This window comes from Kwoniella mangroviensis (assembly GCF_000507465.2).
Source record: "Kwoniella mangroviensis CBS 8507 chromosome 1 map unlocalized Ctg01, whole genome shotgun sequence".
In the NCBI taxonomy this organism is placed as follows: Eukaryota; Fungi; Basidiomycota; class Tremellomycetes; order Tremellales; family Cryptococcaceae; genus Kwoniella; species Kwoniella mangrovensis.
This window is the reverse complement of record NW_027062533.1, coordinates 7,764,310-7,789,486: the sequence shown is the minus strand read 5'-3', so window position 1 is coordinate 7,789,486 and position 25,177 is coordinate 7,764,310. Positions and strand designations below refer to the sequence as shown.

At 44.1% G+C, this 25,177-nt stretch overlaps 11 protein-coding genes across 11 annotated transcripts; 5 read left to right on the top strand and 6 right to left on the bottom strand.

Moving 5' to 3' along the window:
- Positions 1 to 610: 610 nt before the first annotated feature.
- Positions 611 to 2,500, bottom strand: I203_102930 (uncharacterized protein; the record flags this gene model as incomplete). The annotated part of the gene is made up of 7 exons (XM_019147209.1): positions 611 to 979; positions 1,061 to 1,180; positions 1,283 to 1,352; positions 1,486 to 1,850; positions 1,990 to 2,106; positions 2,176 to 2,302; positions 2,379 to 2,500. 7 exons carry the CDS (start codon positions 2,498 to 2,500, stop codon positions 611 to 613), a joined length of 1,290 nt encoding a protein of 429 aa, XP_019003759.1.
- A 388-nt stretch (positions 2,501 to 2,888) lies between these two features.
- On the bottom strand, positions 2,889 to 3,628 carry I203_102929 (uncharacterized protein; the record flags this gene model as incomplete). Its single annotated transcript, XM_019147208.1, has 3 exons — positions 2,889 to 3,234; positions 3,357 to 3,436; positions 3,494 to 3,628. The coding sequence occupies 3 exons, from the start codon at positions 3,626 to 3,628 to the stop codon at positions 2,889 to 2,891; spliced, it is 561 nt and encodes a 186-aa protein (XP_019003758.1).
- Positions 3,629 to 4,127: 499 nt separating this feature from the next.
- On the bottom strand, positions 4,128 to 4,505 carry I203_102928 (uncharacterized protein; the record flags this gene model as incomplete). The annotated part of the gene is made up of 1 exon (XM_019147207.1): positions 4,128 to 4,505. The coding sequence occupies one exon, from the start codon at positions 4,503 to 4,505 to the stop codon at positions 4,128 to 4,130; it is 378 nt and encodes a 125-aa protein (XP_019003757.1).
- Positions 4,506 to 5,808: 1,303 nt separating this feature from the next.
- I203_102927 (uncharacterized protein) lies at positions 5,809 to 7,524 on the bottom strand (the record flags this gene model as incomplete). The annotated part of the gene is made up of 2 exons (XM_019147206.1): positions 5,809 to 6,381; positions 6,475 to 7,524. The coding sequence occupies 2 exons, from the start codon at positions 7,522 to 7,524 to the stop codon at positions 5,809 to 5,811; spliced, it is 1,623 nt and encodes a 540-aa protein (XP_019003756.1).
- An 821-nt stretch (positions 7,525 to 8,345) lies between these two features.
- On the top strand, positions 8,346 to 11,153 carry I203_102926 (uncharacterized protein; the record flags this gene model as incomplete). Its single annotated transcript, XM_019147205.1, has 1 exon — positions 8,346 to 11,153. One exon carries the CDS (start codon positions 8,346 to 8,348, stop codon positions 11,151 to 11,153), a length of 2,808 nt encoding a protein of 935 aa, XP_019003755.1.
- Positions 11,154 to 12,357: 1,204 nt separating this feature from the next.
- I203_102925 (uncharacterized protein) lies at positions 12,358 to 12,801 on the top strand (the record flags this gene model as incomplete). Its single annotated transcript, XM_019147204.1, has 1 exon — positions 12,358 to 12,801. The coding sequence occupies one exon, from the start codon at positions 12,358 to 12,360 to the stop codon at positions 12,799 to 12,801; it is 444 nt and encodes a 147-aa protein (XP_019003754.1).
- Positions 12,802 to 13,087: 286 nt separating this feature from the next.
- Positions 13,088 to 13,813, bottom strand: I203_102924 (uncharacterized protein; the record flags this gene model as incomplete). Its single annotated transcript, XM_019147203.1, has 3 exons — positions 13,088 to 13,346; positions 13,417 to 13,701; positions 13,770 to 13,813. 3 exons carry the CDS (start codon positions 13,811 to 13,813, stop codon positions 13,088 to 13,090), a joined length of 588 nt encoding a protein of 195 aa, XP_019003753.1.
- Positions 13,814 to 14,275: 462 nt separating this feature from the next.
- On the top strand, positions 14,276 to 15,640 carry I203_102923 (uncharacterized protein; the record flags this gene model as incomplete). Its single annotated transcript, XM_019147202.1, has 4 exons — positions 14,276 to 14,522; positions 14,716 to 14,870; positions 15,003 to 15,101; positions 15,218 to 15,640. The coding sequence occupies 4 exons, from the start codon at positions 14,276 to 14,278 to the stop codon at positions 15,638 to 15,640; spliced, it is 924 nt and encodes a 307-aa protein (XP_019003752.1).
- A 244-nt stretch (positions 15,641 to 15,884) lies between these two features.
- On the bottom strand, positions 15,885 to 16,733 carry I203_102922 (uncharacterized protein; the record flags this gene model as incomplete). The annotated part of the gene is made up of 1 exon (XM_019147201.1): positions 15,885 to 16,733. The coding sequence occupies one exon, from the start codon at positions 16,731 to 16,733 to the stop codon at positions 15,885 to 15,887; it is 849 nt and encodes a 282-aa protein (XP_019003751.1).
- Positions 16,734 to 17,175: 442 nt separating this feature from the next.
- Positions 17,176 to 22,662, top strand: I203_102921 (uncharacterized protein; the record flags this gene model as incomplete). Its single annotated transcript, XM_019147200.1, has 15 exons — positions 17,176 to 17,409; positions 17,467 to 17,575; positions 17,638 to 18,204; positions 18,274 to 18,566; positions 18,618 to 18,848; positions 18,921 to 19,115; positions 19,173 to 19,525; positions 19,582 to 20,473; positions 20,533 to 20,594; positions 20,671 to 20,800; positions 20,865 to 20,933; positions 20,993 to 21,886; positions 21,970 to 22,123; positions 22,208 to 22,424; positions 22,503 to 22,662. The coding sequence occupies 15 exons, from the start codon at positions 17,176 to 17,178 to the stop codon at positions 22,660 to 22,662; spliced, it is 4,560 nt and encodes a 1,519-aa protein (XP_019003750.1).
- Positions 22,663 to 23,497: 835 nt separating this feature from the next.
- On the top strand, positions 23,498 to 24,867 carry I203_102920 (uncharacterized protein; the record flags this gene model as incomplete). The annotated part of the gene is made up of 7 exons (XM_065517208.1): positions 23,498 to 23,671; positions 23,753 to 23,899; positions 23,979 to 24,122; positions 24,208 to 24,294; positions 24,363 to 24,518; positions 24,593 to 24,693; positions 24,753 to 24,867. The coding sequence occupies 7 exons, from the start codon at positions 23,498 to 23,500 to the stop codon at positions 24,865 to 24,867; spliced, it is 924 nt and encodes a 307-aa protein (XP_065374026.1).
- Positions 24,868 to 25,177: the final 310 nt, after the last annotated feature.

Genomic DNA, 25,177 nt, shown 5'->3' with positions numbered 1-25,177 from the left:
ATGTTATTATTAGTCCAGGTTGATCTGCTCAATCCTTCGGTCTTGTGGTGTTGCTGTGCGGCACCATGTGTATTCACATATAACACCCATGCAACACAGGTCATCTCGGCGTCGTATACTACTAGATGCAATGGCAAAAGGTACAGCTTAACCTGAGGTGCCTTTGATCGGGATTGGGAGTTGTTTTCGGATCCATCCATAACACGCTGCTGCCATAGCACCATCCCCGTCGGCACAGAATATTCCTGATCGTGAGTGTGATCGTCATGGAAGGATGATTATCATTCTGACAAGAAACTTTTCACACGATCGATACGAGTAATCAATAATGAAGCTTAATCATAACAGCTTTGCGGATGCCGATCAGATAGTAAGGTATTGATTGACATAACCCCTTAATTAACCTTCACAGCCTTTCCTGTTCCTGAACCGGTGACATCAGGCGAAATTAGGTGTACTGTATATACACAGCACTCAACGGACAAGTACGGATGATGTACTGCACCTACATATCGATATAGAACGCTGCATATGGGAAAGTCCTATGTAGATCAATGATACAACCAATTATGAAGAATGCAAGCTACAGATATGGGTAGACTTGGCAACCTTAGGCACCATACAAATCCCCTCCTTCCACGAATCCTCCGGGTCCCTCTTCAGCATCCAACATGGCCTCGTACTCTTCCACCGTCATATCTTTCTTTGGCAACTTGTACATATCTTCATCGTCCTCTTCTTTCGGGCTAGGTATAGGAGATGAAGGTACCTCGCCCTTGACCCTGTCAAGATCAACCGGCCCGACCGTTCCCTCCGCATCTGTTTTCACAGCTTCGTCAGGTGGATCAGACTTGACTGGATATGCTTCTACATCCTCCACCCCATTACCATCCACTGGTGATTTGACTTGGTCGAGTACCTTGGCGAGTTCGAGTGTTCCCCTCTGACCCCATTCCACTACATCGGGCTTGAATTCGTTCTACATAACGACTTGTCAGCGTATTACCACTATCGCCGCGAATGGTGATAATCGACCACAAGTCCGATCTACTTTACTCACATACATATGTCCCCCCATTCTATTCAACTCTTCGGGCTCATACGAGTCCGCTACCAATTTCAGTGCACCCATCACGTGTGGTGTGTAGTCTTTGAATGCCCGAGTGATATACATGTATGCCTATGTATCACAAAAGACAAAGTTAGTCAATCCTAGATACATCTTATTACACCGTTCTCTGGTGAGGAATTTTGAGAAAGTAAGATTCCTATTCAGGCTCACCTGACCCGGTCCGACCGGTTCACCTTTCTGTATAGCTCGTATCGTCCCATCTGGTCTTTCTATGATCGGTCTACCGTTGTACACGATGATCAGCTCACATGCTTGGCCTACTGAATAAGTATCGTAGAGCTCACATCCTATACACAGAGAGACCATCAGCTCTTTGCCTTCCTGTTCCTATATATACAATAAGGTTGACTCACTTGGCACGCATAATCCCAACCCAAGGTTGAGAGCTTATCCTAACCGCATTCCCTTCCACCTCCTTCTGCTTTCCCTTCCCCTTTCCAAATTTACTCGGACTGTTCTGATTCGTTTTTCTAAACTTTGATGGTAGACCCATCTCGCCATCGGGTAAATCTTCAATCTCCTCTTTCGCCTCTCTCGTCTCCACGTCGTTGAGGATATTACCAAGTTGAAGAGCATGTTTCAAACTTGATATATGAACGTAAACATGTGCGAGCGAGAGAGATTCGGCAATATCGAAGCCTAGTCGACGGGAGATGGTGTATGCCCATGCGGTAGAGACGGGCGCTCGGTTGGTGGTCAGTGTAAGGGGGATGAGTTGCTATAGATACGGGAATAATATCAGTAAATGAGTTCCTCATATATTTGAGAAATGAGGATTTTCCGATTCTCCTTGATCTTAATCTGAAAAAAATATATACCTTCTTCCAGCTGTATAGAAAACAAAAATTGTTACCCACCTCGATATCCATGATCGGATGAAAATCAATATCCATCGGTAAATTCTCATCGTCCGTTCGTCTTTTACCCAACGGTTCTAGCAGATCACTATCCCTTCCTCTCTTCTTACTTACAGCCTATATAAGGGTAACATCCTGTCAGTTTGGTCCTGCTACAAATGTGAGAAAGTGATTGTATGGACTCACCTCTCCGCTGGCTAAGCCCCTTACAGCGTTCGATACCACCTTTCTAACTTCTTTATCTTCTATTAGACCAGCTAACTTCTGCGGTGTCAATGACGAAAGTCGTTCGATCGTTCCGTGGGATTTGTATCTGTTATTGATCACCGTAATGATCAGTATCCTTCTCGTCACATCGATGTATATAATATTGAAGTACCGTCACTCACATCTTAGCTGCCAATCCCATGGCTACCCTCATATCTACCCCTCTAGCCGTGAGTATTTTCAACCATTCTTGTAGTCCGAGTTGCGCAGTCGGGGAAGGTAGAACAGCGGACTTGGGAGGCATTTCAGTGATTTCGATCAGCTTTTACTCTAGGGCTCGATGTTGGTAGGTGTATAGGATATGATCTTATCTAGACAAGAGATTGTTGAGCATTATGATTATTGTTTACTCTTTTCACTCTGAACATTACAAGATTTGGTTATTGGTTGACGTCACCTCAAGGCACGGACATTGATCGGTAAGTTAAGTTACCTCTAATCAACATTTACGATCACATTTCGATTGTACTCAAAGGCCCATCGACCATCTTCCACCCAGCACGTAGCACACAGTATTACATCTCTAGACATATAGATACAGTTGGTATCAGATGCTAACCAACTTTCAGAGTCAAGATCAAATCACATTTCCCCAAAACCAAACCCAAATTTCATCCCCGTGTCGACCTCTTCTATCTCTGTTGTACCTGACCATGTAATGAAAGTTGAGCATAAGCAGGAGGCGGAACATCTCCTCCATCATTCTCCGCATTATGGCGTAATAGAGCTTCTTGCGATGGTGTTCTGGAATGATTATGTTGATGTTGGCGCATCGGTAGGTGAGATTCGATCATAGGTTGAAGTGTCAACGAGGATAACGGTGATCGGTGAGCCTGATTACCCGGACCAAGTGTCAAGTAATTGTTAGAAGGGTTCGAAGGCTGAGGTGGGAAAGGTGTAATGGTATGTTCATCAATATCGAACCCTCTTGAAGGTTGTTGATTCAAATCTATCTTGGGAATGGTATTTTGCTTATTACTATAATGAGTGGACGAGTACCATGATCAGCTACTGGTACAAAACTGTAGCCGTATGCAGCCAGAGATAGAAGACGGAGATCATTTAGTGATTGCTGGGTATGAAGGATGGGCTCAACTCACAAAGCATGCTTGATCCTTCCATATCTCACACACCGATATACAAAGAATGAGATCATCAAGAAAATCACTACGCCGAAAACCTATCCGTCGCAACTATAAATATTGGTGATTGAACTGGTGGGGCGGGAGATACTCACCGGTATAGCTATCAATGCAGGTAAAGGTAAACCATCATCGAACGGACTGGAACTTCGTTTGACCGGGTTCTGCAGGGACGTCACACAGCGAGTATGCGTTTGGGTACGAATATGGGTCGATCTGGGAATGAACATGGTCGTCGTGTCTGTCGATCGTATATTCAAGTGTCTGACCGGACCAACGGCTTGACCGTGATTCTCTATGGTATGGCGATTACTGTCAAGTCCAAGTCAATGATGTGGTCGGAATGTATGATCACGAGCATAACAGGTGATATACAAGTGATGTATGTATATATAAATATATATATATATATATATTTAATTTCTCTCATGCATCTCAACCATGACACCGCATATCTCAAAGCAATTAATCCCCATCTCAACGCTATCGAGATCAAAGCGTAACTCATGGCAGGAAAGGGACGGGACACACAGCTTGATGGTCAGTTACAAACCTTGGAGGCGGTGTTACAAGTAATCTCAACACTGGAAAAATGGATGGGAAAATCAAATCAAATCAATCGCGTCTTTATGCAGTGCATGTCCATATACTTTATTAGTATAGATACTCGAGTACGAATGAGAATGATGTATGCATACTCTTCAATTCATGATTGACCCAACTTGACTACTATGTGTTATCTACCTCACCCAAAACACTTTGGACCAAAACCTTCACCCTCTCATAATCCACTTTCCTAGCCTTACATCTAACCGCTCTAATTTGATCGGCCGTATCAATCGATTTATCCAACTCGGCCCTGAGCATCTCTAACCTCTTTCTCCCGTCTTCTTCGATAATTGGAAGCTCGATAGTAGGTTGAGAGAGGTTATCCAACATCTTGTAATTCTCTGTACCCCAGTGTGAATATGTCGGATCAGTCTTAAGTCTTCTGATTGATGTTTGGGTATCGTCGTCTACTGAGATTTCACGAGAGGAAGTAGCGTTGGAGAGGGTTTGGTAGAGGGTCGATACAGTACTAGAAAGTGAATCGATGATACTGCTCATGATGATGTGGCGCTTGCTTATTGGATGAATGTGATCAAGAGATCGTGGGATTATTGGATTGGGATTGGAAGATTGAACTCCAGGGGACACGATACAGTACCTGTTTATCTATGTATATATGTGGATGTATGCTAGCACATTTTTACTCGGGTTGAACTATAGGTATGATGGTATAGTAATATAAAGTGACATCCTATGAAAAGAGGTTGGAGGAGTCAAAGGTAAGTACGTACGTGACCTCAAGTAGTAAAGAAGCTTGATAATGAACGGAGCAAAAGCATTGCAACGAGTAACACGACAATATAGGGTATCGACCTTCAGAAAGATAGGACTAGCGAGTACAATGGAAAGTGATATCGTATACATGATAGGAGTTGATGCATGAGTGTTCCTGTACATACGCTCAACATCAAGTATCACATCCCCACAGCCTAAACGTTGGTTGAGCAACGTAAAGATTATCAGATTACATTCCTCTTCACCCATAATTCTTCAATTTCAATTCCCATCTTTCCAGCCTACTCATCTCCGTCATTTCCTTCACCACGCTTCTTATGACTCCTCCTCTTCTCCCTTTCACATCCTTCCTTTCCTGCCGGTCCCACACATCTCCCGCAGCATAACCTCCCTCTACTAGCCGTTATGTGTGATCCATGGATGTCGACAAAGATCAAGAATGATAGGGACAATCGAATATAAGATATGACACTCGATCAATCAAAATAAAAAGTAGATTTGATTCAAGTGTTTTTCTGTCTGCTCAATATTACTTGATAGCAGAGAAAGAACGTCTGAAAAGAATGACTTGCTTGTATGATAGTACAGTAGTTGATGGATAGTAGTACATTGCGTGGAATAAGGCGAAGTGAGTTGACAATAGAGAATCGTGATCGTTATCGATGATGAATATACGATGATATATGGCGTGTAGAAACAAAATTGATCTGGATGGATGTAAAGTATTCCGAGCCGAAGAAATAATACCGAGTCGCAATTGTTCGTTAACTGTACAATTAATCGTGTTCTTCATCACCGTCTATATCGAATGCTGAAAATTGATTTATGAGGGATCTTCCTGAATTCGTGTCGTATTTAGGTTAATTGACCTTGACTTGAAAAGAAGCGGCCGAAAGGCTCAGATAAATGGAAAGAAAATGACAAGATCTTGATGAGAAATCAAAAAGAGAAGATAAAAGTTCGTGTGAAGTCATTGCTTGTGAGCAATGCGAATCATCTTGAGGTTAAGTCGACTGGTGAACTTGTGTTGAAGGTCACACGAGATGAAAACGTTGATGTAAAGATTTTAAAAATCTTCCAAATCCGGTTTCGACAGACTAGCAGCATTGGGTGAATTATGGAACGTTGGTCCAGCATATTTAGCACTGAAAGCGGCTGTAGTCGAATTCGAGTTCGGATTGGTAGCTGTCAAACTACCTTTCCTTTGTTGAAGTAAATCACTAAAACTATGATCTCTCAATCTAGGGAATTCACCCGATCCAACTATAGGTAAAATGTTATCTGATATATTACCATGTGCCGATGCGACTCCTTTAGCGGGCGTTTGAGGAGCTCTATGGACATTGTATCCCGTATGAAAAGGGATATGCGAATCGAATGCCGAAATGGTCCTATCTCCACCTCCAGAAGAAGCTGTAGCCGAGGCCGATGGTACACCATCGACTGACGCACGTCTGTTATGTGATGGACGAGGATTCAGAGGAGACGATACGGCTGGTTGTGCTGTCTGTTGGAATGGTGCACATCGGTTGGGTTTCTTCTTGTCGGAAGGAGTAGACTTATTGCTCTTTAGAGGTGATGAAGCGGTCGAATGAGATGAAGGGTCGGAAGTAGTAGATGATTGGAGTTTTTGTTGCCACTATCAATCAGAATTAGGTCACAAGCAAGACCATGTCAGTCAGCTGATCACCAGCGACCATGAGGTGTTTGCTTGTAGTATATGAGAACTCACAGTCAACTCCTGACCACCTGCGACAGGAGGCATCTCCCAAACAGCACTTTCGTCCTCACTGCTATTCTTGATCTTCCCGTTCTTCTTCTTGGCAGGCTGAGGCTGAGGTTGAGCGAGACCCCCTCGAGCAGGAAGTGATTTGCTCAACGAGGAGGTATCGAACGACGAGTAAGCGACTTCTTCCGTAATAGGTACTTGAGATGACGATTGGTGTTTAGGTAGATGTTTTGGTTTGGTATTACTTAGCAATCCGGACGATCTCGATTTGGAAGGTAGACTATCATCTTTGCCCAATTCTAAATGGGCAGAACTAGCGTCACCATCCAGTTGGAACGAAGGGAAAGGGGCTTTGGTGCCTTTCTTTCTTCCCCTGTTTCCTTTGCTCGGTACATCTCCTTCTGAATTGATACCTCTCTCATCACTAATCTCGGACCTCTTTAATCTTTGATTCTTCCTATTCACATTCTTCCTACTATTGGGTGCGGGAGAATTTTCATTTCTTGGATGTTTACCTAATTCACCCCCATCGTGATCATTCGAGATAAGATCTGTTCTAACTCTGTTGCGAGGGGATTTAGACCTTTTGCCAAGGGCGACATCCATATCATCTTTCGACAGGTTCAGTACGCCCCGTTTAGGTGAGTGTTTTGGAGGAGAGGTAACGCCAAGAAGATCAAAAAGCATCTCTTCATCTTCAGACGAAGGTTCTTGATCGATACCCAATTCAGGTTCACTACCCACTATGACGTTCCTCTGTTGAGAAGGCTTGCTGCCCCTCTTTGGACGACGGGTCTTCTTAGGTGTTGGCGTAGTAGGTTGTTCAGACATGGGAGTAGGAAGTTGATGAGGTTGAGGAGGCACAGGAGACTTCTGTGGGGTCGATGATGATGTCTTGCGTGAGAAGGGTATATCTCCACGAGAGATGAGCGACGGTGTACCGGGTCGGGACGATCCAGGCCGAGAGGATGTGCGCTGTAGAGGCGGTGTTGGTGTATGTGTGTGAGCAGGATGAGATGATGTGCGATGTCGTGTAGTTGATCTTGTTGACATTCTATTTAGTGGTTGATTTTTATGTCAGAATATGACAAGACGAAATACGGCGGATGATGGGATGAAACGAAGGGATCACACAGATGAGAGGAAGAAAGGATATTGAAGAACTCGACTTGCTCTCAGGTTACAATCCCCCGCACATATATGTATGTATGTATGTTGCCAATCTACTCGATTCTTATGTCGAACAATAAACAAGGAATTGGAGTCGGAGGTGAAACCGAACAGGGTTGGTCTATACTTGTGTCTGAACCAGAGACAACACCACGTGTATAGTCGTTCGTTTGGAGACAATAGGGTGATTCGTGATTGTGTGATTCAAGGGTGTTGGAGTGGAGAATGCGAGTTGAGTGCTTATTGTTGAGATCGAATGTATGACAAGCTACAGTCTATCTGTGTGGGGATGTCTTGGGTGATTGATCGAGTATGGATGGATATGTGACTGATTGTGATTGACTAACTGATAGACAAGAGTGCTAGGAGTGAAGGATGCTGTAATCCTGTCCTGTCCTGTCACCAAGTCATCAACGACAACGCCAAGTGGCAAAACAAAGCAAGGACAGGTCAGCCTGATATATCAAATTGCACTGTGCCTGATATTTCCCAAACTGGAATTGTCCTTGTATGTGCATACTCGGATTGGATCGTAAAATTGTATCCGGTGCTTCTCCATCTCTGATCTTTTGGACTTTTGATACGCTCACAGCATCAATTCTGCTGAACTCACGTTTAGATGGTTTGACAAGGTGTTCCAAGTGTTCAGGTGAGAAATGGAAAGTCTTCAATCCTTTGGTAGCTAGCTGACGCATTGCGATAGCATGCTTCGGCGTATACGAGCCAAGCTTCACCCACCTGTCCTCGGACAACCATCTCTACTGTCTATTCGATTGTCGTCTTCCGCCGCCCTCGCTCGGGTGAGAGAGACGGAGGAAGATTATCAGCATGAACCATATGGAATAGAATATGGCGCTGGACCTTCACGGATACCTTATCAACCTCGATCCTACGTGATTCCCCGATCAAACCATCCCACTCACCCTCACTCATCTCAACAGCTCTCTCGCATCCTTCGCGATTCCCTCAACAAGCTCAGTCCAGGAGCCTATGCACAACCCCAAACATTCTTCAACGCGCTTAGCAATCAGGCAGATCCTCAAGACGGACTCATATATCGACGATATCCTGAAGATCTTGCCACGCTATCTCGACTAGAACTGCATGCCATCCTTCATCACCTGATTAGAAAGAAGAAGGGCAATTTGGCTGCTGCGATCATATGCGATGTCCTTGCTTCTGTACATCGGGAACAGAGAAGACGAATGCTCTCGATCAAGACTTTGTCTATGCTCTTCAAAGGAAGATCGATTTTCAATATGTCAAATGCGGGATCTTTTGAGCGAATTTCAACCTTGCCTGAGATAACACCTTCGATAGAAGATCAGATCGCCCCTCCACCAAGTCGACAGTTAGCTACTTTGTTGAACATAATGGACTCTCTTCAGGAGGTGCGGTATCAAAGACCTATCGAACTGTATCAACTAGTCATCAAGCAATGTGTAGATGAGCACCTGTATGACCTAGCTGCTAAAGTATATGTTGGTTTAGTGGAAGAATGGGTCACTGAGGGGAGGGTAGCACACGGAGCCGATCCAGATGACTTTCATCCTGGTGGCGGACCACCACGTAGCATTGAGTACCCTACACAACGTCAGAATCTATCTAAATTATTAGGACATTGGTGGACTGGCGTTAGAACTTGGAGATTACCCGGTGAGGTGTTATCACCCCATGATCGATTAGACCTATGGCATCCCAAGCATCTATCCCTAGGCGAGAAAATGAAAAACTTTCCTCTGCCTATTGCGACTTCTCCACCGTCTTTGGTCCCTCAACCGAAATCAGTGCTATTGACGACCATCATCGTTTCCCTCAAACTAAACCCCCATACATGTTCGCCTCAGGAGTTTGCCAGTTCGATGAGAGCTTTGGCTATACTAGCTAATACTGTACTTTCACGTACTTTGCCGATCGTATCGCTAGGAAAGTTATTACAGGTCTTCAAATCTGCTCCTTCTAAACCCGACGTCTATCCTGAAAATATCACTGAAATTCCAAAGGAAAACCAATGGGCTTATACATCTTTCACCCAAATCCACGTTACGCTCATGTCATTGCTCTTCTCTCCGCCTATATCATCACATTCCATGCAACTTATCGCCCAGAATCAAGATGTTCATCCAGAAGATGAGTCGACCATTCTACACTCGGTAACTGCAGAAGGCGAGGCGATGAATCGGTACATGTTACCTCCTCTGTCCTGGAACTCATGTGCTATACTACTTCAATATGCCTTTGAAGGTTTGCGCAAACCTTTTGCATTGAAGAAATTATTGAGCTACATGAAAGAAATGTTCGGTATGGGCGGCGCAAACCCCCAAGCATTCAATACGATCTTAAAAGGTTCCTCGGCATTACAACTCAACGCAATTGCTGCTCAGGCAGATATGGATATCTTTGGTAAACAACAATATGACCGACCATCTCATGCACCACCACAGAGAGAAGATACAAGATTTTTCTCTTCTTCTCAACGGGTAGGGCGAGATACTTCACAAGGGGCGAAGGATGCCGAAGAAGAATTTCTGAATGAATGGTCATCAAGGACTAAGACCTCTTTCGAACTTGGTGGATCACCTTTACCTAATGAACATTCGTTATTACTCCTGATCAAGCATTTGACAGTGACCAGTCAATTTAATAGGCTGGAAGATCTAGTGTATATCCTGGAACCATATCTGGAATTCTCGAAGAAAATGCCCCTTGACGAACTTGGAGATAGGATCGAATCGAAGGGTTTGAAACCTGGTGAAAGTGGTAGACCAAGATCTCAACCTTTATCTTATAATATCTATTTATCACTTATGAGGGGATTAGAAAAATCAGGTTCAACAGGATTGGCTCAGAGAGTATTCAACTTGGTTTTGTACACTGAAGGAGGAAGACTTCAAGAATATTTGAATGAAAACTCAATTCCAACCATCTCTGATAATAGGATACCAACGTCGATCAAATTTCCTTTAGATGGATATAAGATAATGTTGGATGTTTGGGGTAATGAAACTCGATTTACCAATAGGTTAAACAAACGAAATCGTAAATCCAATGAGCAACTCAAAGAGCTACCTTTAGGATGGAATTTACCTAAAGAATATCTGAATTTACCTAGAGGAGTTGCAGCTGGATACATGACGATGGTAACTCATCATTTGGCGAAAAAGAATTTTTGTCCTGAAGAATTTACAAAAGGATATTATGAAAGTTTGATAAGAGCTTGTAGATGGAGATGGAAATTATCAGAGGATAAATCACCACATCATGAATTTAGAGCTGAAATTAAGGATGTCATTTTAGATATACAAGATTCGGGATTGGAAGTGCCTCAATTGTTGAGAGATAAGTTGACTGATGAGAGGGCGGGAGCTAGTTTTAGATGGGTTAGCAGTGCGAATAAAATGGGTAAGAAGCAAAAGACGGATGAGGAATTGTTGTTGGGGAGATTGTTGAATGGTCAGGATTTGGATGTTTTTGTGGATGGCGAGAAAATCATGAGAGGAAAAGATGTCTAGATACTTCAGGTCAAAGGATTATGTATATTGTTGTAAGCATTTATATGTATCTTGATATACTCAAAAAACACCATGGTGATACGCTGTGACGATGTTTTGCGCTTCCTCCTACTACACTTATCATCCTTTCAGGTCTGCTTAGTGAAATTTTGCAACAGCTAGTTGAGTTCGAATACAAGAAGGTTTTGGACATTGTCTTTGGCCATCTGCCTGTTGCATTGAGTGTACAGTACTGTGTCATTATACCATTTGCAACTTTGTATCAACTTGTCAAATATCTAGGAGTCTCATTCTGATCACAGGCGGTATTCGTGATGATGACAATAGTGTGATAACGACGATACCAAAGTTAATGGACCCCACAGTCCTGTGTGTACCTCTGCTGTATCTTGACGGCTGTGATACAGTATTCTAAGTCAGACGCTTACAAGCCTCAACGTGTACATCCCGATATAAACATCTTGACCTCGACTCCGAGAAATGAAGGTAGGTGTACATATACGTCCGCTTGGAAGGCTTCCCTCTCGGTCCTTTGTCTCTGAGATGGGGTGATCTGTGGTAACCAATGAATTCTCCAAGACTGGACGTATGTACTCAGAGCGTTACATCGAGATGTTATCGCTAGAATATACTACCGTGTACTGTTCGAATTGGCCGGCCTGGGATGATCAAAGCCAACCACTGAGACAAGTCATAGCTCAGTGGTGTCCTCATTCGTTGTCTCCGAAGAAATGCCAGAAAGTCAAATTATATGACGGGATGGGATGGGCAAGGAGTGGTGGCTGTACGTAAACTCGCAGCGTGATAAGAATCTCCGATTCTGACAAAGGATGACCCACTTCCTGAGATCCAACTTGGCGAAGCTTCTTTGGAACGAAGCCCCAAGCCGAAATTATGACCGACTTAGGAAAGTTAACGCAATTAAACTTCTTACCTCCATTATTATATACTATTTCGCCATCTGCTTGCGAGCTGAGCTTGAGACCTTCATATGAGCTTGTCGGGTTATCACAATTTTCACAACGACGACCAAAGTTTTCGGAGCTTGATACTGAATCTGTATAATCGTCTATCTCTTCTTTATCTTCACCGATATATATACATATATAAAACTTCAAGATTGAACAAGACTTCATTCCCTCCTATCCTCACCTATCCCCTCAAATTCATTGACTGTTTTACTCGTCCTCACTGTCAATAAATAATGTCAGCTCCGACTACATCAGTATCCCCATCCAGTGCAAGTCTACTCGCCCTCTTGAAGAATAAGAGATTCGACCCTTCGAAGGCATACATCGACGAGCGAACTTTTGACTTTGACGAAGCCACCATTGGTGCTGTTAGTCGAGCTAGTACATACTTTCAAGAAGGATCTAGCGAGGCCAAATTATTGAGTAATATCGCTGGACAACATTCTTCGATCTTGACCTTACCGGACAAAGACCTGTACGACTTGAGAGGAAGTATCACTATGGGCGCAGCCGAATCGAAAGTCCAGCCTTCATCTAGAACTGCAAGTATCATACCGTCCAAGGAGGATTTCCAAGCTGTTATAAAATGTATCGATGCTTTGCTTTCTGGTTCTGAAGGTGAAGATATCAATAAGAGAGTTAATGATGATCCGACTACGATGCGACCGACATTTTGATAAGGTGGAGCTTAACGATATCGTTTGCGTTTTTTTCCAGTAGTACACAGGTTCTAGTTAGTTAGCTGCGCAGATTCACAAATTCGCATTCGCATCGAGCTAGCACAGTAAGCTGTCATGAATGTTTAAGTAGAGTATTTAAGATCGTGAATTATATGCATTTACAGTATTTCCAATTCCAAGACTTCCAATGCTCAATCACAATCATCCTGATTATGAATCCGCTTCAATTAATCGTGTTTGCTTGTTAGATCCTCTGATGCACAAGTACACCTTGTATTGCTGGTTATTCATTCAAAACTTCAATAGAGTATAGTGTAGCTCTACCGTACTGATCTGAGCTCTTCTCGAACTCCAATTTCAGTTCGGTGAGATAAGGTAGATCGTCCGAAGTGTGTTTGTTCTTGATTATACCTTGACCATCTGGATGGGCTTCAACGGCACTTGAGTTAGCTTCAGCCGCTGTTATTTCTGTTGTTATTGTTGGACCGGATGAGGGGGGTTCCTCGGAAGTTGGTGATAACCCCGTGGGAGGGAAGGGGATCCTACGACAGAAAGATCAATTGCATCAGTATAGATCGATATACACGACAATTCCTTATATACTCAACTCACTCAAACACCTGTCTCTTATTCCTATCTTCCGGATAAACCTTCCCACCCATCATCAAACCCAGACCCACCCCACCTTCAGCGTCCTCTGATCGAGCCACCCACACGGCTATAGAAGTAGATACGAAACCGCCCTGGAAGGTCAAAGCGAAGTGACTTGCTCGAATGGGGGTATCGAATGTGAGATGAACGGAGGAAGGGATGTTAGATGACCATGGTTGACCTTCGTCTGAGGCTGAGGGGTTCAGGAGATGTTTCTTTGATGATCCTGGTGCGGTAGATGAGACGCTGCGGACGGACCAAGTCAGTCATGCTCAGAGAAAGGTCAGCGATGGATTAATGGATTTTCAACTTACGAGACTTTTGTGCTCTTTGGATCGAGGACGTTACGCGGAGACATGTTGAATGGCGCAGGGTGTAATGGACAGGGGTGGTGAAGTGTATGTTACTGTATCGAAAATCGGAAAAAAGAGGAGCTGACTAATGAATCGAGAGTGATGATTGTTCTATATATATACCCCAGATCTAATGTTTATTTGTAGACGGTCACGATACCAACCAGACACTGATTGATCATGATGACATAACTTGCTCGCTGATATGTACTGAGTACATACCTCGGAAATCGCCTAATGGACAGATCACGTGACGTCTGCACTCGCCATTCTCCCACGGTAGCTCATCACTCTTTCCGACCGTCAACCCTTTTGACTTTTTCGAGATGCAGATGCAGATGCAGATGCAAATGAGAATGAGAATGAGAGAAAAGTCAACCCGAATCCGAAATAGATGCATACGACCAACGTAAACTCATCTCTCACGAATCTCATCCTCATCTCCAATCAACTCGACCTACATCACCATGTCCCGTCCTTCCACCTCACTCCTCCGATCGGCTCTCGCCCAGACACCCTTGTCCCTCCCTCGTGCAGCCTCAAAGTTCCAAGCTCGAACACTGCTCAACGCAGCTTCTAGATCAGGTATAAATACCACTTCTATCGATTACAGGATCTTGGAGGGCATCAACGATTTCTTGCCGAAAGAGAACTTCGATAGGTTGCAGGAATGGCAAGTGGGTTTGTGGAACAGGTTACAAGGGGAAGTCAGCAGTGAGTGATAGATATCCTTTGCTTTCAGGCGATCTATTCGCTTCTCTTGTCTCTACAACCAATACCTTATTCTCATCTTCCTGCCTCTATCCCTTGACTTCATCGTGCAGATGATAAACATCTTGGATACATGGCCTGTGCCATGGGCTCGATAGGCAGATTTACTGACCTCTCGTTCTCATCACATCATCAGATAACCCAGCACTCATCGAAACCAAGCAGAAATGGGATAAATACGGCTTAGATATGACGGATCTCATATCATCAACAGCTAGGGATAAGAACTTGACTTTGGCTTATAACTATGCTGCTTTGTTGCTGAATAACAGTTTCTTCTTGGAAGGATTGGTCAGTATTTCTCCATCTTTATTCACCTACATAACCACGGGGTGTCTTCAATTATATCGCCTGCAGAAACTCGCTCTTTCACTTCGATTCGTCCATAGTAATCTTGCTTATACTCTACTTATACTCACATAGTCCGCCGAAGGGAGTCAGCAAGTACCATCGGAGTTTAAAGATCTGAAAGAGAAACTGGAAGGTTACGCGGAAGGTATCGTAGGTGGTGGATGGTTATGGGTGAGTCAACTTGCTTTCCTTCATTTACCCTTCTATCTTCGTCGTGGTGTTCAATTTTCCCTCTCCTCCAAACATCATGTACGTATTTGTCGTGCTCACATGAAAATCTATTCCAGATTGTCCGATCTGGCGATGCCTCCAATGACCTCGATGTAATCCCCACATTCGCATCCGGTACACTACTAGTCACTCAACGATCTCAGAGAGGTCGAGAATCAAGTTTACCTCTATTCGCCGAACCACCTACGTCAGGATCTACCGAACCATCAACGTCCTCTTCTTCCGAAACTCCTCATCCTGCATCATCTGCCGAATCGGAAGAAACTCAAGTCCCATTGAACAAGCGATCCACCCGATCTTTCACTTCTAGCTCCAACAGGATCCAGTACCCTACCCCATTAGCCGTGTTGAATTTGTACGAACATGCCTACCTTTCGGACAAGTACGGTGTATGGTCCAAGAAGGAATACGTCAATGATTGGTGGAAGAATTTAGATTGGAGGAAAGTACAGAAGAGGAATGCGGAAGTTGCTGCGTAGGGATGAGTGACAGGTTACATACATAGATATTGCATGCATGGGTGATAGTGAACAAGAGAGAGCGATGGTCAGGAAGTGAATAAATTTTATTCCTGTCTGCTTGCCTGTTCTTCGTCTCCTTCTTCAAGGAAGCCTTTTATACTTTGCAGGCATTCGCATAAAGCAATATGTTCATATCATCTATACATCTATGCAATCTAACTCATATACAAATTAACCCTCCTAGTCTCGTATAAGATGCCACTCACGTACTATACAATTCCTCCTTCCTTATATAATCCATGACTTCCTTCCCTACCAATTTCTCCACCTTCTCCCAATCACCCCCACCGACCGCCTGTCTTACTATGGTACTACTAACTTCTTCCCAGCCTTCTTGACCTGTACCTAACAATCTCAATTTCCCCTTATCCACCCATTCTCTCACTCCATCCCTATTTAATATCTCATTTTCGATAGCTCTATCTTCTTCGTTTATCCCTCTTCGGGCAGATATCAAATACGCATTACTATCTCGGAAATACTCCTGGATCTTCCGGCTCATCTCGTTAGGAGGGTAAAATCGAGGATCAAAAAATCTAATTAATGTATCTGTTCCTACCAAGAAGCTCAAATCCACCTCGACATCCAAGTAGGGTAAGGTTGATAGATAGTCTCGTACGATTAATGCCTTACCTACAAAAGTAGGTTCGTTGATCAGGCCCACTGCTATACTCTCTTTTGGATGAGTGTTGGATTGGAGAGAAGCTAGGATAGACATCATCCCTACTCTCTGCTGGGGGGTTGCATCGCCCGATTTGAGTGTTTTCTCGACGTTCCGAGCGGAGAATAGGAGAAGTCTGGATGTATAGCTTGGAGGGTTATTGGAAGGTGTGAAAGAGGAAGATGGTGGAGGGAAAGTGGAAAATGCGATTTGTTGATGAGCAATTGTAGGAGGATTGAACGACGAGTCTAGGACTGATATATGCAATTTTGATGAAGATACTTTAGGGGGTATAGGCCAATTAGGAGTGGAAGAGACGATGGCGAACGAACCAGGAGTTGAAGAGATGTGGTTGACCGTCTCTTGGAGATTGAAAGAGGTAGAGGCCATTCTTCGAATTCGGATTGCTCGTGGAAGCATGTGTCGAATTAGGTAAGAGCGATATGGATATGAAAATGGATATGGACATGGAACATTCTGTTGAGACCTTGCCACATCCTCTTCCTTGCCCTCTTCACCTAAACCCAGTATCCTGAACCCATCTTAGGTATTGGATCGATATATCTATACTCGTAGTTAAGATCACTGCAATGCACCATACCGACCAGAGAGACCTCACTCGACATGACAATCGATTGACATCCTCCTAATGACGTTATACATGACCCCCATTTAACAAGGGACGTCGGTGCCTGGATTTGATACAGTATTATCAATTTTGAAGAGTGAAGGTGAATTTTCGAAAATACAAGTCCACCCAACTCCTGTCATTCATTCGTAGTGTATAACATACCTGAAAGCCATAGGTCGAACTATATTCAAATCTCTCACCATGGCCTTTCAAAACAAGAAGAGGAACCAGCCAGATGGTGAATCATCAAATACGAAAAAGGCCAAGACGGGGGAGAGCAGCTCAGCACCTAGACCCGCACCTGCTTTCCTCTCGGCTCTGAAAGATGAAGAGACGGATTTTCCTAGAGGGGGAGGATCGAGCCTGACCCCTTTGGAGCTCAAGCAGACTAGAGCAGAGGGAAGGAGGGAGGCTGAGGAAGAGGCTAGAGCCGAGGTGAGCTAAACGTCACAAGCAATTGAATAGTGCTAATCAACGATTGGAACATTGTAGGCTGCTTCCAAAGGTAATCATCGAAAGAAGCAGATGAGTGATAGGCAGATCAAGAGGTTGAAGAAGAATGAAGTGAGGAAGAAAGAGAAGAATGATGAGGATACTATCCGTAAGCTACCATGCTCTCAACTGCCGGACACACGATCAGCTGATTGACTTGCTTGTATATAGGTGTCGAGGTATTGAACTACAAAAGACTCGTACCCGGTACTCATGTCCTTGCCCGAGTCCACACCGTCCTCCCACTACACCTCATCTTATCACTTCCTAACAACTTACTCGCTCATGTACCAATCACCGAAATCTCCACTACACTCACCAACCTCCTTACAGCGGAAGAAGCTATGGCTCTGGATTCGGACAAAGAAGAAGAAGATCAGGAAGAAGAAGAATCCGATTCGGAATCATCTGCGCCGGACTTGTCTCAATTATTCTTCCCCGGACAATATTTCCCTGCCAAAGTATTGAACGTATATCCAACAGCGAGCCAATCGTTTGTCTCTCAATATCCTGTTACTGAAACTACGAGATTAGCAGCTAGGGTAGAGGTCACGTTGATACCTGAGAAAGTAGGAAGTGAGGTTTCGAAGAAAGATATCGAGAAGGGGTATTTATTAGTAGGAGAGGTCAAGAGTGAAGAGGATAAGGGCTACACAGTCGGAATTGGGTTGAATCCTGATGAAGGGTCAGGTGTGGAGGGGTGGATAAGTAAAGAAGAAGTACAGAAATATGTACCGTGTAAGTGCAATTCTTTCGCGGAATACTGATTAGTGGTGTATGGTATTAATGGACCTTGTAACACCGTAGCTCAATCCCTAATTCCCGGTCAACTCCTCCCTGGGATCGTATCGTCCCTCACTGCCGGTGGAAGAGTCGTACAACTATCCCTTGATCCCCTCGAGCTCACCCGAAGCACTACGAGCGAAGTTTCAACTGTAGGATCTCTGACTCCGGGACATCTCATAACAGCTTTGATCACCGCTGTAGTACCTTCAGGTCTAAATGTGAAAGTCTGTGGATTTTATGACGGTACGATCGATTTGGCCCATTTACCTCTAGGGGAAGATGATGTAGAAAGCAGATACAAAATCGGTAAAAAGGTAAATGTCATGGGTAGTACCGGTGCGAATTGAGCTGATCGTTGGGAATAGGTTCGAGCTAGAATAATATACGATAACTTATCAACTACTCCACCTACCTTTGCTCTTTCAGCTCTCCCTCATGTAGTCGGCTTGACCAGTCCTACCAAGGAAGGAGAACAAGTACCATTAGAACACGCTATCCCAATCGGTAAATTGTATCCTAGTGTGAAGGTTGTACGGGTCATGCCCGATTGGGGAGTGATCTGTCGCACAAATGACGGACTGGATGGATTCTGTCATGTAAGTCGTATCTTCTGATAATTGCCTATCGATTTTAGGTGATAGCTTACATCGTTGTTTACTCGAAAACAGATCAGTCACCTTTCTGATGAACGTATATCGGTCTTGACAAACGGTACAGGTCAATACAAAGCTGGAACTCTACACCGAGCCAGAGTGATCGGTCATTCTCCTCTCGACGGTGTTGTTCTCCTATCCTTCGAGCAAAAAGTTCTTGACCAAGTATTCATGCAAGTCGGGGAACTACAGATAGGTCAAGTACTCAAGGTAAGTACAGCTGCCCAAGTTACGACACAGGCAAGCAGCTGAACATCACCATGACAGGGAACCGTCCATCGTCTTGCCGAACGAATGCTCTTCATCTCCCTTTCTGGTTCAGTAGATGGTATCGTCTTCCCTAATCACTACGCCGATATCAAGCTCAAACATCCCGAAAAACGATTCAAAGTAGGATCATCAGTGAAAGCTCGTGTATTCGCTATAGAACCAGCACGTAACAGAGTGGTATTGACTTTGAAGAAATCTTTGGTGGACTCGAGCGACAGTATCCCTCAAGGATTCGCAGATGTCCAAGTTGGACAAGTCACTCCCGGTGTAATCGCTAAGATCATGGAGAAAGGGTGTATTGTGGATTTGTTTGGTGCAATCAAGGCCTTCATGCCATTATCCGAATCAAGGTATGTTTTCTCACTGACTTTGGGATCGACGAAGATCTGATATCGCTGTGATTTAGTCAAACATTTGTCAAAAACCTCAATGATCTCTTCTACGTTGGCAAATCCGTTACGGTCCGAGTGCTTGATATCCAACCTGAGAACGAACGAATCGTGGTATCAGCCAAACAAGCAGCTCCTAATCCTGTTGCATCAGCAGCCGAGAAATTGCAAGTTGGTGATGCAGTATCAGGTAGCGTCTCGGCCATACACGAAGAACAGGTAGTTGTTAAACTTGACGATTCGGGTCTCACATCGTTGTTATCTCTAAGTAATTTGTCGAATCAACGACATATGGGTATCGACGAATTACGATCGACCCTGAAGGTGGATGACAAGATTGAAGATCTTGTGGTAGTTTCGAAAAACCCTGTCTCGGGATTGATCATAGTGAATGTGAAGAAGTCGAATTCACCTACCACAAAGACTAAGACGAAGAAGGAAAAGAAAGCTAAGAAAGAGGAAGAAGGTCCATCTGGAATATCGAAGAACGTGAAAGCCATTGATGAGATCAAAGTCGGACAGATCTTCTCTGGACATGTGACTGAACATACTGAAAGAGGAACGATGGTTCAACTACCCAATAAGATAAGGGGTAGGATACATCCTTTAGATGCTGTTGATGATCTGTCAACATTAGTGGGCGGACATGCTCCCTACAATGTCAATCAGGAGATCAGAGTCTACGTCTTGGCTGTGAATAAACAGAAAAGAGCTGTAGATCTCTCTTCGAGACCTTCCAAAATCACGCCCGGCGGTAAGGTGATCGATCAAGAATTGACTGATGTGAAGGGTTTGAAAGAGGGTCAGAGCGTCAGAGGGTTGGTGAAAAATATCGCAAGTCACGGTGTATTCGTCAGTCTGGGCAGGGAAGTTACTGCTAGAGTAATGATCAAAGAACTTTTCGACGAGGTATGTTCAGCTTCTTCTTACGCTTTAAGATTGTGTGGTAAGCTGATGATGCGATATAGTTTGTTAAAGATTGGGAATCTAAATTTGAGATTGGTCAATTGGTAACTGGTAAAATCTTAAGGTATGTCAGCTAGAATTGCAGTGTACATGAGAGATGATCTGCATTTGTCTCTAATTCGTTCTGAATTGTGATATAGCGTCGACGAGAAGAGGAACTCTGTGGAGATGACATTCCGAAAGAATCCTGCTAAATCAACCAAGAAAGTTGCCAAACTTGGTTTGAGCGATTTCGAAGAAGGTCAAAAAGTCGTCGCTGAGGTTAAGAAGGTGAGCTACCCGATCTTACGAGCTTGGCTTGAGAAAGGAAAACTAACATAAATCTGACGAGTAGGTCGAAGCGTATGGTATCTTCTTGAGAATTGAGGGAAGTGACGTATCGGGATTATGTCACAAATCTGAGGTAAGCAAAATCCCTCACAGGTCCTTCTGTCCTGTGCTGAGATATGTCATGACAATTAGATCTCCGATAACAAGAAACAGGATGTTTCTCAAGCTTTGAAATCGTTCAGAGAGGGTGATCAAGTGAAAGCGAAGATCCTCAGTATCGACACAGAGAAGAATAAGATCAACTTTGGTATCAAGGCTAGCTATTTCGGTGAAGAGTTTGGAGAGGCCCAAGATGAAGAGAATGAGGAGGAGGAGGACATGCAAGAAAACGAGGACGAGGATGAAGCCGCTGAAGAGGAGGAGGAGGAGGATGTCTTGATGATCGGTGGCGATGACGATGAGGACGAGGAGGACGAAGATGAACAAGATGAACAAGAAGAGGAGGATGAGGAAGAAGCCGAAACTATTCCTACTGCTGCTGCATCATCAAAGAAAACTTCCAAATCCAACACCACTTCCGGATTAGCTGTTGCAGGAGGTTTCGACTGGACAGGTGAAGGAGTCAAATCCGAAGAATCGGGATCTGATTCGGACGACTCAGACGAAGATGAAGACGTCGATGTACCTACTACCTCCGCCAAAGCCAAGGGGAAATCCAGGTCAAAGGGAGTAGAAGATTTGACCGCCACAGCACCTGATGCTCGACCGGAATCAATATCAGAATTCGAACGAGCCCTCTTGGCTTCCCCTAACTCTTCTTACCTTTGGATTCAATACATGTCATTCCACCTCCAGTTGCACGAAATTGAAAAAGCGCGAAAGATCGGTAGATCGGCTTTGGAAAAAATCAATTATAGGGAAGAAGATGAGAAACTGAACATCTGGATGGCCCTGATCAACCTCGAATTAAGCTTCGGTACTGCCCAAACTGCAGAAGCTGTGTTTAAGGAAGCGAGTCAGTATAATGATTCGAGAAGCGTACATATTAGGTATGCCGAGGCCTTGATTGCGGCTGGAAAGGATGATGTGAGTATCGCCCCTCTTCGGTATTATGGAGATCATAAAAAGTACATCAGAAATTATCAATGCTGATGGTTGTATCTGCTTAGCTCGTTGAAGAAATATTCAAGAAGATAGTCAAGAAATTCTCTGCGTACCCAGACTCGTGGACTCGATTCGCCGAATTTTACTTGAAGAAGGGAGATGTTGAAGATGCTAGGGCGTTATTACCTAGAGCTATGAAATCTTTAGATAAGTCTAAGCGTGAGTGTCAGCCTTCAAGGATTTATCGATGACTTGGGCGGAAAGAAAAGTGAAGGAGAAAGCTAAATGTTTCCTTCTTATCAGACGTCGAAACCATCGAAAAGATGTCGCTGCTCGAATTCAAATATGGTGATCCTGAACGAGCCAAAACTCTCTTTGAGGGATTGGTTGACAGATTCCCCAAGAGATTGGATCTTTGGGGTGTATATATCGATCAACTGGCCAAAATTGATGATATACAGGGAGTGAGGGGGTTGGTCGATAGGGCTTTGAATCAGAAGTTGACGAGTAAGAAGGCCAAGTGAGTATATCTTCTTGAACCCTGCTGCAAAATTGGTGAAGAAGATCAAGCAAGCTGATGTTTCCTTTTGAATGTCAGATTCTTGTTTAAAAAGCTTTTGACAATTGAACAGAGGATAGGAGATGAGAAAGGTCAGGAGAAAGCTAAAGAAAGAGCTAAAGCTTGGGTACTGGAGAATACCAAACCTGATCCCGAGGAGGATGAGGATGAGGCAGAAGAGGAGAGTGATGACGAGTAAACAATGTGCACCATGGCTCAATTAGGATACTGTAGTCTCGATTTCGTTTTGCATTTACGCAATGTTCATTACATCGTTTCAGTCTCTCTTGGTATGGATGTTCGGTACTTGCAATGCATAATAGGGTATTCATAACATGCAAAAAAATAGCTTTAGCACAAATTGCACCTCCCAGTGCGACTCGATGGGACAATCATTTTGTACCCCGGGGTCCCTCATGAACCGATGTGGATCGAGTGTTGAGACTTTTAGATAAACGCGAGACATTATCTGTGTCTCATGGGCAAATTACGACCGAAAAAAAATCAATTCAGTAAATCTGCAGTCTAGATCATCTATGAGGTCATTGGATGGTCCACACCGCTTGTCACATCTGTCAGGTCTATTCCGGGTCGAGTTTTAGCTTTAGAAATGTTCGATAATACAATTCATACATTCCCAATCTTGTGCACCAAGGGCGGATGGCAGAAAGACATCAAGGTGAGGTTGGAGCTAGCTACTAAAAATGGAAAGACTGTGAGAATGAAGTTACTAGGTTCTAGATGAGTCAGTAGACTTGCCATTTTGACTCGCATTCATTGATCATTCACCATGCTTAGCTCGATATACTTAAGCGTTCGATAAAATGGGGAACCTTTCAAGGATACTCTAAAGTAAACCACGGTATCTTCCTTCATCTTGCTCAGCTCAACTTTTCTGGGAGCTGTAATACCCATTCTCGCTGCTATTCGGGTTCTCAGCTGGTCTGTGACCGCTTTCATCTTCGATATCAACACTTGCGATCTTCAGCTCTCCCTCGACCGGGCATCTAAATCGCCTATCGTACTGCGTCAGCATGCCAGGAATGAAGTCCTTTTTAACGCTCGCTCTTGGTTTCCTATACATCTCAGGGAGGACCCTGGTATCGGCAGCGACATATAGCAACGAGTTCGCAAGTTGTGTATCAACGGTTTATGTACCAAGTACGAATCCTGCAAGTGTCTCAACTGCCAACGCGGCTTCCTGTGCCGTAAGTCAGTCATTTCTTTACTTTTGGTCTATCTGTAGGCGAGAAGCGATACTGATACTGACTGCGTGGTTTCTCCATCAGAATTATTGCTACATCACTGACCCGGCCTATAAGTACTCTGCATGGCAATCGACAACTCAAAGGTGTGGATGTGCGACCAACACTTTCGCAGCTAGCGCAACCGTCACTGGTAATCCGGGAGGATGCGGAGCTAATTATGAAGTCTGGGTATGTAAGGGGGAATTGCCAAATTCAACTCACTCCAGTACCTATCTGACATAACATGACACGACAATTGTCCTTGTAGATCACCCATACGACATTCGATTTTTCATATTGTATTCAGAGTTATGCTGTGGACACCAGCCGAGCACTCGTCCAATCGTCAACAACAGATTTTGCCTCAATATTCTCAACTTGTGCTGCTTATGGTAACATCGCTATTTACCCGGTAGGTCGATCCATCTATAAGTGTTCCCAATCTCGACCCCAGATTGTATCAGCCGGACTGACATAATGTCATGTCCGTCTTCCAGACTACAACCAGTACCTACTTGTATTCATGTGGATTCGGCTACACACCGGTAGACCCCACTACTACCTGTGGTCGAAATGTCAATCGTGTGAGTCCAAATGCGACCAGTCGGATGGACTTGACTAACCGAGGCCCACGTACGTTCTATTTGGATAGATTTACTTCCATCCGGCAGACGCTACGGCTTCAGGACTATCTCGGAGAGCGAGTGCAGCGAAACGTCGACTGTCTGAGCAAGAGCATGTCAAGTCGTTTTGGTGTCCTAAGAGCATGACTGCCTGTCAATTGGAGGATGATCCAGCAAGCTACGAGGTAAGTCATTCAACTTTCAGTTGGTGATACAGCACAAGGAAATGGAGGAGGTAACACACGATACTCTGATTTAGTGTATCGATATTCAGAGCGATCTGGAATCATGTGGTGGATGTTTACATGGAGCGTATAGTTCACCCGGTCATCCCAATACCACCAGTACGATCGGTAAAGAGTGAGTTTCACGAGCAGACATAGACTTCGGATCACTGATATCTAGTATTTGCTCGACAGCTGCTCATCATTGTATGGTGTATCAATGGGTCATTCTTCCTGCATCGATGGGCGATGTCATTTTGATTGTATGCGAGGCTGGAGGCATGCAGGTGACAAATGCGTTAAAGCTTAGAACGGAGATCAGGACAGTAACGGATGAATGATTTGCTTCTGCTCGGAATATTCGGCGTTCGCGAGGACATTTACAGTAGTTCATTATTCTAGCCAGAAGAATAGGTAGTAAATCAATGCATAATCAGTATCAGTCCATCCGGCGTGTCTTGTTCGCTACCGAGGGTGACTGATAGGTACACGGTTCATATACGGATCAAATTGATGTTACAGAGTTTAGCGTTTCCTGAGTGAGGCCTTTGATCGGAGTATAGTCACTGTGTGCATGGACACCAAAAGAGTTACAGGGCGTCAGCTAGCTCCACTGAAGT